Source organism: Metopolophium dirhodum, chromosome 5 (assembly GCF_019925205.1).
Source record: "Metopolophium dirhodum isolate CAU chromosome 5, ASM1992520v1, whole genome shotgun sequence".
Classification (NCBI taxonomy): Eukaryota; Metazoa; Arthropoda; class Insecta; order Hemiptera; family Aphididae; genus Metopolophium; species Metopolophium dirhodum.
The window spans coordinates 6,494,562-6,510,603 of NC_083564.1; the positions used below are offsets into that span (position 1 = coordinate 6,494,562).

At 30.0% G+C, this 16,042-nt stretch overlaps 1 protein-coding gene across 1 annotated transcript in view; it reads left to right on the top strand.

Annotated features, from left to right (window-relative positions):
• LOC132945396 (uncharacterized) overlaps window positions 1–16,042 on the top strand; it is a 197,150-nt gene that overhangs the window by 148,593 nt on the left and 32,515 nt on the right. The window contains exon 4 of the mRNA XM_061015125.1: window positions 14,031–14,155. Coding sequence (XP_060871108.1) covers window positions 14,031–14,155 — 125 coding nt within the window. The remainder of the gene's footprint in view (window positions 1–14,030; window positions 14,156–16,042) is intronic.

Below are 16,042 nucleotides of genomic sequence, written 5' to 3' on the forward strand. Positions count from 1 at the left end.
ACGTCGATGATGTTAAATATAGTTACTCGTGCTTCTTTTATTGCAGAAATTATTCTTAATTTTAGGGAGCAAGGATCGTAAGTTCAGTATTTTTTAGAAAAGGCTGAACAATATTTCCTATATAGGGCTATACCCAACAAAATCGTAAGGGTTTTGCATCTCACACCTCCCTTCACACTATTAACATTTTTTTTTTAAATTTTACAAGATTTTCGCATTACATTTTAATGATACATCGTCATATTATTGAGACCTCTTCTGTGGGCTGTGAGGGGTGTAAGAGTTGTCACAATCACTAGGTATAAAATAAATTACAACAAATTTAATAACAAAAGATATGGGAATAATGCTATTAAAATCTCAAAAAAAATAACCACCAATTAATGATATCATAAATATTATGATTGCATTCTATCAATTAATCTTATACATTTTTGAATTAATAATTATGTAAAAATATGTTTAATTTACAGCTGTTGTGGTTGTTGTTCGAAAGGTTTTCAGATTTTAGTGATAAATTGTTAAAACCACTAAAAATACCTTTTAACACTATCTATACATATATTATATAAAATAACTATTTCTGACTGACTGATTCATCAACAATCGTCAACATCTTACCTAAACCACCGAAGCTATAAGTATAAAATTTGGTCAGTAGTTTTGTTTTATGATGTAGAGACCAACTAAAAAAGGATTTTCCAAAAATCGCATAATAAAGAGATCCTCAAACAAGGATTTTGAGATTCCCGTTATAAATTATAAATGGTTGCCGTTTGTTACTCGGGCAGATGAGATAAAGCATATGCGTCAAATCGTTATGTTTTTACATTTTCTCTATTAAAGAAACTACTTATATCTTAAAACCAAATGTATGTTTGTATCTTATATCCTTAACAACGACTCAATTGATTTTAGAGATATCAGAAAAGTTGGGAGAGTAAATACTTTAAACCGCGTTAAAAAAGATACCAAGTGCTAATCCAACCCGTGACTTGCGGTTTCCCATTTAGGTAGAATTATTTCACAAAGCTATGTACACTAACGCCGATTTGGTCCTGAACTGAGGTACACTAAAACCGAGAAATACATATATATATAGCGTATATACACTGTTAACAATAAAGGATTTGCCGCAATTCGCAAAAAAACTGCACACCTGTGAAGCCGGGTTATTCAGCTACTAAGTTGTATTTTAAATGACAATTATTTGTTATAAACATACCTGAGAAGCCCCTCCCCCATCACAAGAACAATAACTAAATTGCGCGCATGGCAAGTATTTACTAGTATGACACGTGGTGTTTGAAATAAAAGTAGTTACTAAGTTTGGTTACGTGAAATGGTCCCACGAGTCCTGAAATAGAGAAAAATATGGTAAAGTTCGAACCAAAATAAAATTAAAAGATAATAAAGTATAGTTAAATATAGTAAATAAACAAACACCAACACAAAACCAATTAAATACAAAAATAAATTGTATTTTATAAATGTACGTATACTTTCAGTTATATCAATTAATCATTGATGTACATCTGAGTAAAACCTATATTTTTAAAATAAGAAAGGTTGTTCGGAAAAAAAAGTAGTATTGCGATCCCCCTAATTTAGAAGTTTTGCTATACTATACAAAGTGATTCACCAAGCATGAACTACCTTTTTTCTACAATAATTCAGTTATTCAAAAACTGATTTTAAGACCATATTATTATCTTAAAATTCATAAGATTTTGTATGCTACTAAGGAGAGTTCTATGAAAATACAGTCTATTTTTAAATTGATAACACACTTCCACTTTTCTAATGTAAATTATTTAGTGGATAATTTTTCTAAAAAGGTTGACGTATCATCAAAGTCAAAATTCAAACGAGTAGTTTTTGAGGTCTTAACTTTGTGTAGGTACTAAGGATAGTAATAGATCCATGGTAATGGGTATAGAAGATATTGGGAGGACGGTGAATTTAACATTTTAGTAATTATTATTAATTTATCAACGTTTGGTCCAATTATGGTCCAATTATCATGATAATTCCTAGGTCCAATATTATATCTATTTTATATTTTTGTAAAATAATTATTAAGGACTGTTATCTTTGGTATTCCTTGGTTTTTGTTGTGTATTTATATAAACATTCTAATAACTGCGAATATACACATTCAAATTTTGAATTGGTTACAGGGGGGTTTATCGTTTGAAAAACAATAATTTGTTTCGCTACAAAGAGTGTCGCTTATATAAGGTAGCACAAAAAATCTCAAGCTTTTTCAAAATATGGTCTTGAGTTATTATATTACCTACCTATTTAGCAATTCCGAAAGTCAGAATTCAAATAAATTCGTTAAAGGAAAAAAGGAAAAAAAAATTGGGATGAACATGCTTAGCGAATCACCTTGTATTCATATTATAATCAGGCGTATAATAACTACGGCGGAATCGTGCTAGTCACGAATTCGGCAAATATGGAGTTGTACGTGTATATAGATATCATATTTATAGAGTCACGGTAGATAGAACTTTCAACTCCGCGGAGCAGTTTAACCGAAATAGAGGTTAAGTAAAATCCGGCCGGAACAATAGCGTTTAGACGGAATATAATAATATAATGTGTGTGTGTGTGTGTGTGTGTGTGTGTGTGTGTGAACAGTGGCCTTCTTTGCTAAGCGTGTCAAAGGTATACCTAGGTATTATACATGTTCGCCTCTCATTTGTTTGGCAGTAGCAAATCCGCGAAATCGTATAAGAACTACTTAAAATTCTAAGCGCTCAACGGGAAAAACTTTCTCTCCGTATTAGTGGGTAGGTAGTTAGTAATATTTACCAATGTTTTATGATAAAAAAAAAAATGAAAAAATACAGGATTAGAGCACCGCAAACTTTAGAAAACAATACGAACCCCGGTAGAGGTACAACTAACTCTGAAATAGAAAAAAAAACATTTTGAATTTTCTAAAAAACTCCGTATTTAAATACAATCATATTTATCAGTAGGTACCTTCCTATATTTTATCACAGCAGTCCATTATTCTAGACAAAATCCGCTTATGGAATTTTTTTTATCGTTTATCAAAATCGAATGTATCCTTATAAGTTCACTCTTCTAAATATATTATATCCTAAATAGTAAATAATATGAGAAATTATATTTATATCCGAACAATCCAAATAATTCAATCGTTTTAATATTATAATAATATGGATCAAATAAAACGAGATATGTTATTTTCATTTAGCCGTGATTGTTTTCATTAATTGCATAGTAGCATTACAAGTAGGAATCCGAAACAATTAAGCCGAATAGAAGGCATTTTCATTATTGTTTCGCAAAGAATTTTATAATTTCACATAAACACAATGTAGTATAATATTATAATGTTTTTGTTCCACACATGTGTGCACTTGCGTTATTTTTCACTTTCAAAACGTTTATGGTTCCTAAGACTATTATTACTTCCAACAGACATGGAATGTATATGCAGTCAACTTGTTACACACATATTACAATACTGTTACCACCAACGCGTATATTTAAACGTTATATAATATTATGCACTTTGTATCTCGCGGTATTGACTAAATAACACTTGTAAAACACAAATTTAAAATATATACCTGCGTGCTTACAATTTTTTTAACGTAGATATTATGTTTTTCGGCTGAGTACAACTGTTATTTTCCCAACCGATTTTCATAACGCTTTGTATAATATGGCCATAGAAACGCAAATCAACAATAAAACACGATGAAAAAAATTCAATTCAATTCCTAATAAAAAGTAGCATATGCTACTAGATATTTTTCCACTGCACTATACCCAAAACTGTATCTATAATATTTCTTCAATTTTCTTTGCAGAAGAAAAATATCTAGTACGATGCTACCTAGCTACCTATAATATTTTATACGAACGGTCTTTTCTTTTTTGAAAAAAAGCAATAAAACTTAACCATTTAAGCTTACCATTAACGATAGTTTAATATATTAGGGCGCTTAAAAATGATTTTCTAACCCGATTCAGATTTATGCCAACTGAAAACGGATGAATCACACACCCTGTACATATGGGTGTTTATGATATTGTCTTAAATTGGCTTCACATTTCCAACTGTAGATTATTAAGGTTAATAATTTTTACCAGACAAAATGTCTATCAAACTTTTTAGTCTATTTTCCAACGACTTAAAATTATTTCAATTCATTCTGAGTCTAACTTTAAGTGTTTTGTGGGGCTTCATAATTGTACTGTCTCAAATATAATTTTGATAAATGTTATTCAATATCCAATCAATAATATTGTAAAATCGTCATGAACCCTAGGTTTCGTCATAAGAAATAGCCAAGGCTGGGCAAGTTAATGATTTTTTTTTAACTCAGAGTTAAGTTAATATCCATCAATAACAAAAAGTTAAAAGTTAATTTAACTATTGGTTAACTCAGTTAAGTTAAAAGTTAATACACACTTTTTTTTAACTTTTTATTAAATTAAAAATAAGTTAATTTGTTTACACAACACTAGCGTACTTAATTTTTTTCCAACCCAAAACTAAATTATAGACATAGTTGTGTATACTGTATTCAGTATTTCCATATAAGTTAAATTCAAATGATATACATTTTTAACTTTAAACAATTCACGGTAAATATTTTTTGTCATGAAAACGAAATAGTCTGAAATAGTGAAATATAATTAAATTAAAAACAAAATAAATTAATTTAACTTACTTCTTAAAATTAAAAATTAGTTCGTTAATTTCACGTTAGTTAAAAAATAAATTTAGTAAGTTAACAGTTAAGTTAATGAAAAGACAAAAGTAACTAGTTAAGTTAAAAAATTAAAATAAAATTAACTTCTTAACTTTTTAACTTAACTTTAACTTTTTAACTCGTTAATGCCCAGCCTTGGAAATAGCAAGACTTTACTAGACCGCTAAAGGTGTTTTAAATAGACAAATGGTAATATACTTGCAGCTGAGTGTGCTTGAATTCGGTTCAAGCATTCGAAATTAATTTTAAATTGTTTTTTAGTAAAAACTTGAGAGTGTGCAAAATTAATATTTACTTAAATTATAAATGTTCACCTGCAAGGCAATATCGATGATCATGACTATGAGCCTTTAATATAAGCCTTATGCACATACCCCTTAAGTTCTAGCTGTTTTGTCCTTGAAGATACTATTTTTATTTTTATTCTAATTCATGGCTCAATCGATGTTATAGCCATTTTTTGAGTTAACTAAATCTGATGGATTCTCCATTCAAATCTGGTGAAGGTTGTTGGCTTCATGTAATATCACACACAGTCACAGTCATACTGTTTTAACTTTTAATATTACATATAAACCATTTGTCTCAGAGCTGTATGTATATATTATATTATTTTAACCAGAAATAATTTTATTCTATGTATTTATTATTATTCGCCTCGATAGAATTCATATTGATTCTATAATCTATGATATTCGCTGTACTTATCTGTATTCACCAATTATTAAATAAATATTATTATTATTATTATTATTTGTTAGTATATCGACGCATAAAAACAAAATCTTTTTACGGCTAAATATCCATCGAATAGGTACGTAAAACACCAAACGGAGGGTATATAATATTGATGATAAAGACCGTTGGGTAGGTGGGGCAAACGACATCGATTCGGTTTTAATATATATAATATATTATTTTTTTAAGGGAAAATGTGGTACCTAGGTCTTGTATCCTCTTCCGCAGAAATGCACTCGACGAGATAACAGAGAAATATCGTCGCGGACGTGCCCTCGGGATCGCTCAATATTTATTTGTCGCGCGAGATATTTGCAGCAGCAGCAGCAGTAGGTACACCACACCTAACGCGTATTGTTTACAATACTTAAAAAACACATACACACACACACACATACACACACACACACACACACACACACACACACACACACACACACACACACACACACACACGCTTATACTCTCCGTCGTTCGTCGGAGGCGGCGTCCTTATTATAGCCACGTACGAAATACTCGTCTACCACTCGGCAGTGCCGGTGCGCACGTGACTGCGAAGTGTTCACGTCGCAACCTATATATAGGTAATAATATATATTTCAATCTACTTCAACTAGTGCTGGCATCCATACGATATATACTTGGGCAGTAAGCACCACTCGTATACATATATGCCATTAGGATTCTTTTCGTCAGACATTAATACAACAGCACACACACAGAATATAATTTCGCGCTATATTGTATACAATACACTATTATGTAGGTACCTATATAGCTATATCTCATCCGGCAAACGGCGACGGCTAGAATGGTCTGCAGACGAATATTTTCCGCATATCTCCTATTTTGTACACAGCGGTCGTGGTATTGGGTACGGCCGTATTCGGGCGACTGTGTGTCTACAATACGGTCAAGTGACGACTGTCGAGTGCCCGGAAATGTATTAAACAGCTCACTAAAACAATTGTTAATAATATTTGTAGTACTTCAATTACTTAGAAATGATTCTCGGAATCTCTTTGGCAAAGCAAAAATTCATCTATCATAGGGTATTTTTTAGTAATCGAATCGCTATACCTGACCAGTGATGCCCATCCTCTTTTCTCCGGCGGGATACGACTAATAATACAATTTAGCCTTATTCGTACAGGCTACCAATAATAGCGCAGTTGTATATTTAATCGTTTCATTGGACCTACTTGTTTTTTACAGTGGTGTCGGTACGTATACTTAAACAATTCACAATATTAAATGAATAATATCCCTATTTTGTGTACAGATTATTTTATTTATTGAAATCATTTTTTTTTTATTTTTTTTTAACTATTGGTCACGGGCTACTTCTAAGGCCTTGGTGGACTACGGGTTGAGCATAACTGTACTAGACTATGACCAGAGTAGGAGTCACTAAATAGGCGATCCATGAATTTTATCTAGCCACAGACAAGACATTTTTTTTTTAAATTAATATATTTATGGTGAATTAAATTAGGGTTTTCGTTACTACTTTTATAATTTTATTTTTTGATTTGGTATTTAGTTTCTTTGGTTGAACAGGTGCTTACACTTAAATTTGATTGCCCCCGAAAGCTTACTGAATTTCTTATGTGGCTCTCCTAAAATATTAATTAGTGTTCGCTGATATAGATAGTCACTCTGTCGCATGCACTTATGAGAAATTTAATAAAATGTATGGCCGTCTCGGAAACTTTGTCACTCGTATTATTTTAGTGCTACACTTTTACCGAGCACTTAGTTACCGAGACAAAGTTGTTTGAATAGTGTTTACATGTTGAAACATATTTACGTCGGGATAATTAAACGCGGTTCGAAGAAATGAAGTCGAGTGAAAACTATGTAGGGACACTGTGGGGTACGAAATCGTATACGAATACCGAATATTCTAGAACACTTAGTTCGTTATATTATTATAGCGATGGCCATTTGGCGGTGTTCCCATAGGGCGAACTATATATTATCCGCTGTATACTCACGAAATTTCGTTGGAAAACCATTGGTATGCCGATGGATTGCTCGAGAATACAAGCATATTTCCGAGTGAATCACTTGAGGTAACCCAGACGAGGTCGTGCCGTCGGCGATATTGACTCGAGCTGACTGGTAGAGTCCGAATATCGTCTGAGTGAATAGACTTAGGGTCAGGCGTCATGGCTGCTTGAAATAATAGACCCCTATTTAGCCGATTTCTTCAAGGAGCGTTATTCGTCAATTTATTTAATTAACCAATATTCATTAATTTCATACGGATTCTAAGAAAATAAGGTAATATTTAGCCTATGATCATTAACTCGCCTCACTTCCCCTCCTATTTTAGTATCTTACTACTACGTACGCCACTACATTTATTCTATATACCATAATATGATATATATGGATAAGTATTTAGGCGGAACTTTTTTATATGAAGATATTTTTTATTAATGATTAAATACTACGGTCAAATACTGCTTCCTGCGTGTTGATTGCTTATTGAAATTTAAAATATATATAATACAGCTTATTTTCGTTTGTTAAATTTGTTTTTCCAATTTAATTATAAAAAAAGCATACAGTTAATTTGTTCAATAGATGTTAAGTATACCTACTACGGTTGTTGCAGGTACTTGTATAGCCGTAAGTCTTTTTTGTACGCAATCTATCGCTGGAATGTTAAATAATAATATTTTTGGTACAAGAGTAAGGTAATTTTTTAATAGCTTCCCATATTTAAATTATACATTTTTAAAATTGTATTTTATAATATAATAAACCCACTAAAACTAAACAGACGATTAAGTTTAATTTGGGTTTTACAAGCCTAAGCACATTATAATATGTAAATACAACAAACGAAGTGACCGTAATCCAGCAATAGGTACTTAATATTTATGTAATATTCTAAAAATCGTCATACAGCGTGACTTTTTTTCTATGGCTTTACTATGATGTTCCATTTATCTACATTTGTCCGATTTTGGTTGTCCGTCTACCCCTGACCCCGAAGTGGTCGCATTCCTTCCCTCTTCCAACGGGTAGACTTTGGGCCAACCAACTCGATGCGCGGAGCCGGAAAAACACGACACGAATGGCACACTATCTGACAGACGACGGCGGCGTATTATAACTCGGCTTTGTACAATCGATCGTGTTATCACTTATTTGCACGTCCCACGCACCGATTTGACGCGATTATACCATGATAGTTGATAAATTATCAACTTAAAATGGCTGTATAACTTTGAAACGAAGTCAGAGCGACAGTTTCGAATATTGCACTATATAATCGTTGTTATGTACATGTGTTCCAACAACTTTTTTTAATTTCCCGAGTGACATGCAAAAGTAAACTTTTTCTCACACATCAGTATTGGTTATATATCAATCTCAGGTACCTCTTAAAGTGAGGAGCCACTGCACAAGTAGACGACCGTTATAACAAATGTAAAAAAAAACCGTCTCATAATAGTCCTTAAAAGATGAAAAAATTATTTTAGACTTAAAGTAGGTAAGTATGTCTAAACAATGTTAATTCCAAATCAAAAATTTGAATAAATGCATAATTCAAGCATAACATATAATAATGTTTTGATCGTGCTTATAGATTCACCCTGTATACGTAATACGTATGGTACATAAAAGGGAGCAGAGACGTATTTAGAAGGATTCTAGCGCAAGGCAATGACCCTGGGGATGCACTTTTTATGGGTTTATTTGCGTTCATAATTTTTTGTAATAAATATTGTAATATTGTTAGAAAACCTTTTTTATTGTTCTCACGGTTATTCTTATTATGCACCGATCGTTTTTACAATAAACTGAAAAGCCTTGTCCCGCTATCATGTTGCTTGATAATTAAATATGTTTAATTTTCTTTGTTGAATTTGTTTTCCTCTTTAATTAAAATATAACATATATAAAATAATTTTTTATTGTTAACAATTAACATTTATAAGGATGGTGGGCGACGACAAAAAAATAATAGAAGGGCGTGAAAATTCTGAATTCGCCTCTTGACTTTCCATTAGTGAACAATTTAATTTTCATATTGCAATCCATTAATTGTCATATGTTATACGTAGCAGGCACCAAAAATATTTAAATATATAATATAATAAACCTTTATAAAAACCATTTCGATATGCACGTCGAGTATAGTTATTATAATTGTTTTATTTAATACAGGTCATATATGTATAACGTGTATTTAAATTTAATCTATTTAATGCAATAATACAAAGTAGCAGAACATTTATTAGTTAAATTTTTTTTTTCACAAAAACGGAAATTAAAAACTTGAGTAAATTACAAATGCGCGTGTGTTATACTTTGTTGGCAATGCGATTGTGTCATTATACATTTATCACTAGGTAGGTCAAGGGGTGTTGTTTTTATTATATATACCTAAAAGAATTTAATTACTAGTGAAATATATTGCCATATTGGCCTTATTATGCTAGACGAAATAGTAATAACTAATAGTAGGTATTAAATAAAAACCAATGTCAAATTTTAACTCTGTATAAAATCTATAATTGGCGTTTAACTTTTATTTAAAAAATTTTAAAACTTTTTTTTTATACAATATTTCCCAGTTTTTAATGAATTTATCACAGAACACATTTAGAATCAAAATTGAATATTTATGATTAAATAAATATGCAAGACTTCACGACTTGTTTTACTTTATAATTAATTAAATATTATATTGTATTGTATATTATGTTCAATGATTATACATTATAATTTATCAAACAAATCTATACCTTACACTTACAGATCTGTGTTTTTAAAGTAAATTAAGTACCACTGTCAACTACTCAATAAAATTTTAGGTTATCACAAATTATTTATTTATGCTGAACATTTGAATAAAATAATTTGACAATAAAATATTTGTTTAAAATAAATTATTGACAAAACAAGATCTAATTTTCAAGGGTTTTTTTTTTTTTGATAACTTATCAATTAGGGAGAATGTAGCTAATCCGTTCCACCGATCTTGTTACATGAAAAATCATAGTTTACTATCATTAATATATTATAATGACAAGCATTTAATCACAATTCTCAAAGCATAAAATATAAGCAGTATTTTTATTATTATTTAAAATACGGTATTTCTTAATATATCTCTATCTCTTTTTAGAGTCGGAAATATATATTCAAGTGTGGTTCTGGAGACAGACAATTTATTAATCATATTTTTTAAATTTTAAATATATTAAGAAATATTTTAGCATTACAATCGGCGAGAGCTTGAAAACTCGATTTTGGAACTTTATCAGTTCTGTGAAGTTTGCGACTCCAAGTTCTACAAGCGAAATATAAAAGTCCAATCAATGTTTTAAATTAAGTTTCATCGTCCTCGCTTAACTGAATTGTTTGGAAATAAACATTCAAACCCCAAAAAAAGGAAAACTAATTTTAACTACGCTGATAATATTTGTTGATAGTTAAAGTGTAGCTTTGGATCTTACGTCATTTTCGTTTGTTTGTGTTCTGTTAATTCTTGTTTATTTTCGTTTTTTATTATTAAAATAGAACCAATGGTATTTTTTTCTTTTTTTTCTCTTTAGACTAAGTACATACGATGATTGATAAAAATCTATACAATTTTATAACTTTGATACACAAATATTGTCAGTTTATGGCCATTATACGGTTGTTTTGTCTCGGAGATCACACCGATCAATCACGTATTTAAAAACAACTCGTATGCTAAGTGGTGTATATTATTATTATACAAGCGGAAAACCATTTTGTTTTTGGGTGATTGGTAAGATAAGGTACTGCATGTTAAGACTATTTCATTAGAATATTGGACCGATTTAGTCATTTAGTTCTAACGCTTTTGAGTTTTGACCACCACAAACTATATCATAAATATCTTTACGAATAGGAATGGCTACTAGAACACATTATTATATTATAATATTATATTTAAAAAAGGGGCGCTAGGGGTGGGGGATATCTGCCCATCGGCTATCGCCCTCTTCAACTATAACTACGCAAATGGTTTCTCGTATACTCCTTCAGACCTGACCTATATAATATATTGAATATTAATAAAACTATATATACGAAACATTATTAATATATTAACAAAACACAAATTAAAATTGTTTTTATATACCCATATAATAAATTAATGTTTGAAAAACACCACCACAATAATAATAATAATAATAATAATACGTATTAATAACATACGTTGAAGCATAGCGTGCCTACATAATATAATTTAAAATATATAAAATAAATTTTTTTTGCTTAATCAGTCGCGTAATTTAACAGTTGCGCATTTTAGTCACTAAATGCATATACCGTACGTTAATATATTACAAACGTCTACGAATTCACCGTGACGTATTGTTTCCAATTAAATGTTTTAAATGTATTAAGAGAATGCATGCGTTTAATGTCTATATTATGTGAAGTTTCGATTAAATCGTTAATTAACTCGGTCTTGCAGTCGCTCCACGAGTTTTAAATAATAAAATTACGTCGACCGACGGTTGTAATTAATCACTCTACGTAATGGTATATACTTATTGTTTTAATATTCAGTCTGGAAATATGAATGCGTATATTTTGGTTTGACACAACTTCCATTCGACGTCAATTTTTAAAATGAAATACCACGCCACGCTCAGATTATCAAAGTAAATTAAAAATCAACTATATATCTGCAGTCATATAATAAAAATATATATTATGGTACCTATACTTGGTGTCTGGCACCGAAAACAATGGAGGACGAAATTCGATTTTTGAAACTGTTGTCGTGTATATAATTGTTCCAAATCGACCGTGTTGATGAAACTTTCCTTCATTTTCTATATAATACGCACAGACACACATTAAAAACATATAAATAAGTATACATCGTTGGATGAACGCTTCGATTGTTTCTTCTGCACAACTCACGCACAATGGTCTAAAAATTATTATCAGAAAGGCGGGGAGTTCCATACTACCTATACGTCGTTTATATAATGGCGAAATCGGTAGTTTCCTACACAATAATATGGGTGCAAAATATAAAATTCGGATAAACGACAGAAAACGAACAAATGATAAATAAACACACCACCACTGTGCACCTCTGTGTCTGCAAAGGTCTAGTATCGCTGGATACAAGCTCAACAACCCGGCGTTTAAAACATTAAAACGCCAATTTATGGTATTTCCTATAATATATTATATTAATAAATTGACTTGGTGCCAAATTTAAAATACCCCATAAACATTCGTGATGAATTTTAATTTCGTGAAAAATATATCGAAATGAAATACGAATCGAACAAAGCACCGAATGACATCGGTTATGACACTTATTCTACACTTTTAATACCAAGCATTTATTGTGATCGTTGTTTTCGTTCATCGATTAGGACGATTAGGTACGCGGTTTATATTATGGTGACCGGTAAAAAGCAGAACGTAATAGCATTGAGTTGGTACTCAATGGTAACAGTGTAAAACTCTTCGGTCGTTAGGTCCTACTATAAAAACAATATACGACGAGTACACGGGACAGTGTATTTTTATTTTAATATTTCATTGGATGTTATATGGTACAAGAGTATTCGTGTGTCAACAATTATCAACATTAGTATTGAAACGGAATATTTGGTATTGGCAGACTGATAAATGACAGTCGAGCGATTGACAGGTATAATATAGTATTGAACAAATTATGGATGCAGGATATTATAATATAGTATTATAGATTTGAGCCAAAATTCATGCATGCCATTATATTATTATCGAAATAAAGTTTTAGAAACAAACCAAAATGTGTCCTATCGTCACCAAGGAATCTATATCTAAATCCACAACAAACTCTTTTATTAAAAAGTTACTCGAATAAAAAAATCAATCTACAAACATCGAAAAAATATTCGACCAACGCCTTGCTAAAAAATATATTTTATAACAATTCATTTATATTACGATTAGGTGGTAATTAATTTTTTTATTAGTAATTCGTGGTATGTTAAAACTTAAAACCTTTAAAAGAAATTGTTGTGTTACGTTTAAATATCGAATTTCATCAACATTTCAACTCCAAACCCTCATAAGAAATTCATGTGGCTGTACACTTATTTTTTTTTTTAATTACAGTAAGAAAAACTTATGAGTTGTGTTACGGTTTCAAGCCTTAGGTATTAAAATTAAAAACATTTTTTTTCCCGGTTATTTTTAAATGAAACTAGGTGGGTATTGGTAAATTTATCACTTTTGAACTACCAAAATTATATTTTTATAAATATTAAAAATAAATCTGAAGTGCCGTAAATTAATTTTCTTCTTATTGTATTATTCATGTCGATCGTATATAATTTATTGATATCAAATTTGCTTATTTGTATATGAAACAGTCAACATATTACATTATACTATTTTTTATAAATGAAAAAAAAATTAATAATATAGGTACATGAAAGCGTTTTTAGTAAATATTTTTTTTATATTTGTATATTTTGTCGGTTGGCATGATTTTTTAACTCGATTTTTCTACAGGTGGTGCACTCCATTGGTCAGTATCAGCCTGTGTCTTATGTTGGCGGGATGTGTTTTTTCGTTCAGTGGTCACTTCTACAAGGACCAGAAGACACTGATCGCATCGTCTTTGCACACGTTAGCCGGTAAGTAAAAATAAGCTTAACTATATTTTACAGTGATTGCTATATTTCACATAGTACTTTGTGTGTGGATTGTCTGTTACATTACGCATCGAAAATAATAATATATTGTTCTACGTGTAGTAGTACATTACGCTCAGTGAAATTTTACGAGACGCGCATAATATAGATTATAATATTATTATTTTAAATTGCATAAAACTTCACAATAGTCAGTCACATGACGATTTAAGTGGTCAGAGAAAAATATCTTTAATATATTGGTATACTACCTATAATTATATTATAAAAAAAAGGTCCCTAAATATTTAAAAACACAAATATTATGATAACGTGGTAAGCAATACAAATGCATTATACTGTTATTATAATGTTAGTGTCGATTTATTTTCAAATAAATATATTCTCATCGTATTCAACCTTGAGAACATCGAATTTCCTCAAGTCTATACGTGTTTTAAATATAAAAATCTAATATTATGATAATGCGCGGTTGCTGTGCATGTTGAAATAAAATCATATTGTTATACCATACAAAACTTCTAGAAATGTAAATAATATATTATTATGTACCAAACTTGTTATGTATTATAGTTGTGTATAAATTTATGAAATATAATGAACGACATTCGACTCTGCTGTTGTTTTTGCCGGTCTTCTTGACGTATTAAAAAATTGTCAACATTAAGTACAATTATTTGAGAAAGTGACTTTTGTTTTGTTTTTTTAACTATATAACCGTTTGCATTGAAATAAGATATTATATTTGATACTTAAGTATTTCACATAGCATTCAGCTGGTGCCAGAGAAAACTGCATAATGTTGGCTGTTTTGTCATTTTACCCAATATAAGTTTAAATCATTTAAAGTGTCCGTCTATTATTTTTAAGAAATTCGTCAGACTTTTCAATAATTTGAGACATACTTAAGTTATTTTACTATCGTGTATAAACTGTACTAGTGTACAGTTTTCATAAATATCAAATTTAAGTCATAAATCATTTCTATATTAATTCTATATAGATTGATTTTAATAAGTCAAAGAATGGTTTTTTAACTCACGTTTGCACACAACTATTGGCTGTTATAGGTTCATATAAAATAAAAATGCGTTTCATCGTGATAAGCCGGGGTGTAAATTTGAACATTCGAATAATTTAATAAAATCATAATATTTTACGAAGTGGAAAGTGCCGTAGTTTTCTCAGTAACTAAACATCAGTTACAAGCTGCACCATACTAGTGATTTATTTAATTTTCTATGAAATAGTAGACATTTATTTACTCTAAAATATACGTTTTTATAATTGTTCAAGTGATACAAAAAAAAAAATACCAAAATAGTAATAAATCTTTCAAAAAATCTAAAAAATTCAATTTCGTAGATAAAAACAAATTGAAACGAAAACAAATAACGTCATTATAATTATTATTTAGTATGTATTCGCACAGCCTTGCGCATGTTATACTTACATGGCAGGCAATATTCAACTGTGCGAGTGAATAAATATATTTACAGATACCATGAACTTTTATAAATAGTTCTGGCTAAATAGTTTTGACTTTTGGTAAAATAAACAAATGCATGTAAAATAAAAAATTGGAATTTTCCATTATTTTGATTTTATATTCATATTATAGTCATATATAATAATATGTCTAATGTTTACGATAATATATAATAATATCGAACATTTTGTTGTATAAGAAAGGTATTTAATACCGAACATTTTGTTGTATATGAAAGGTATTTAATATTTTATGATTTATAATCAATTTCAGACATTTTCAGTAAATAACTTTCAAAAAAACGACTTACAAAGTATCACATTTTATGTTAAATTTTAAATGTAAATGTTCATTTATAAAAGTTCCATAAATAGTTTAAA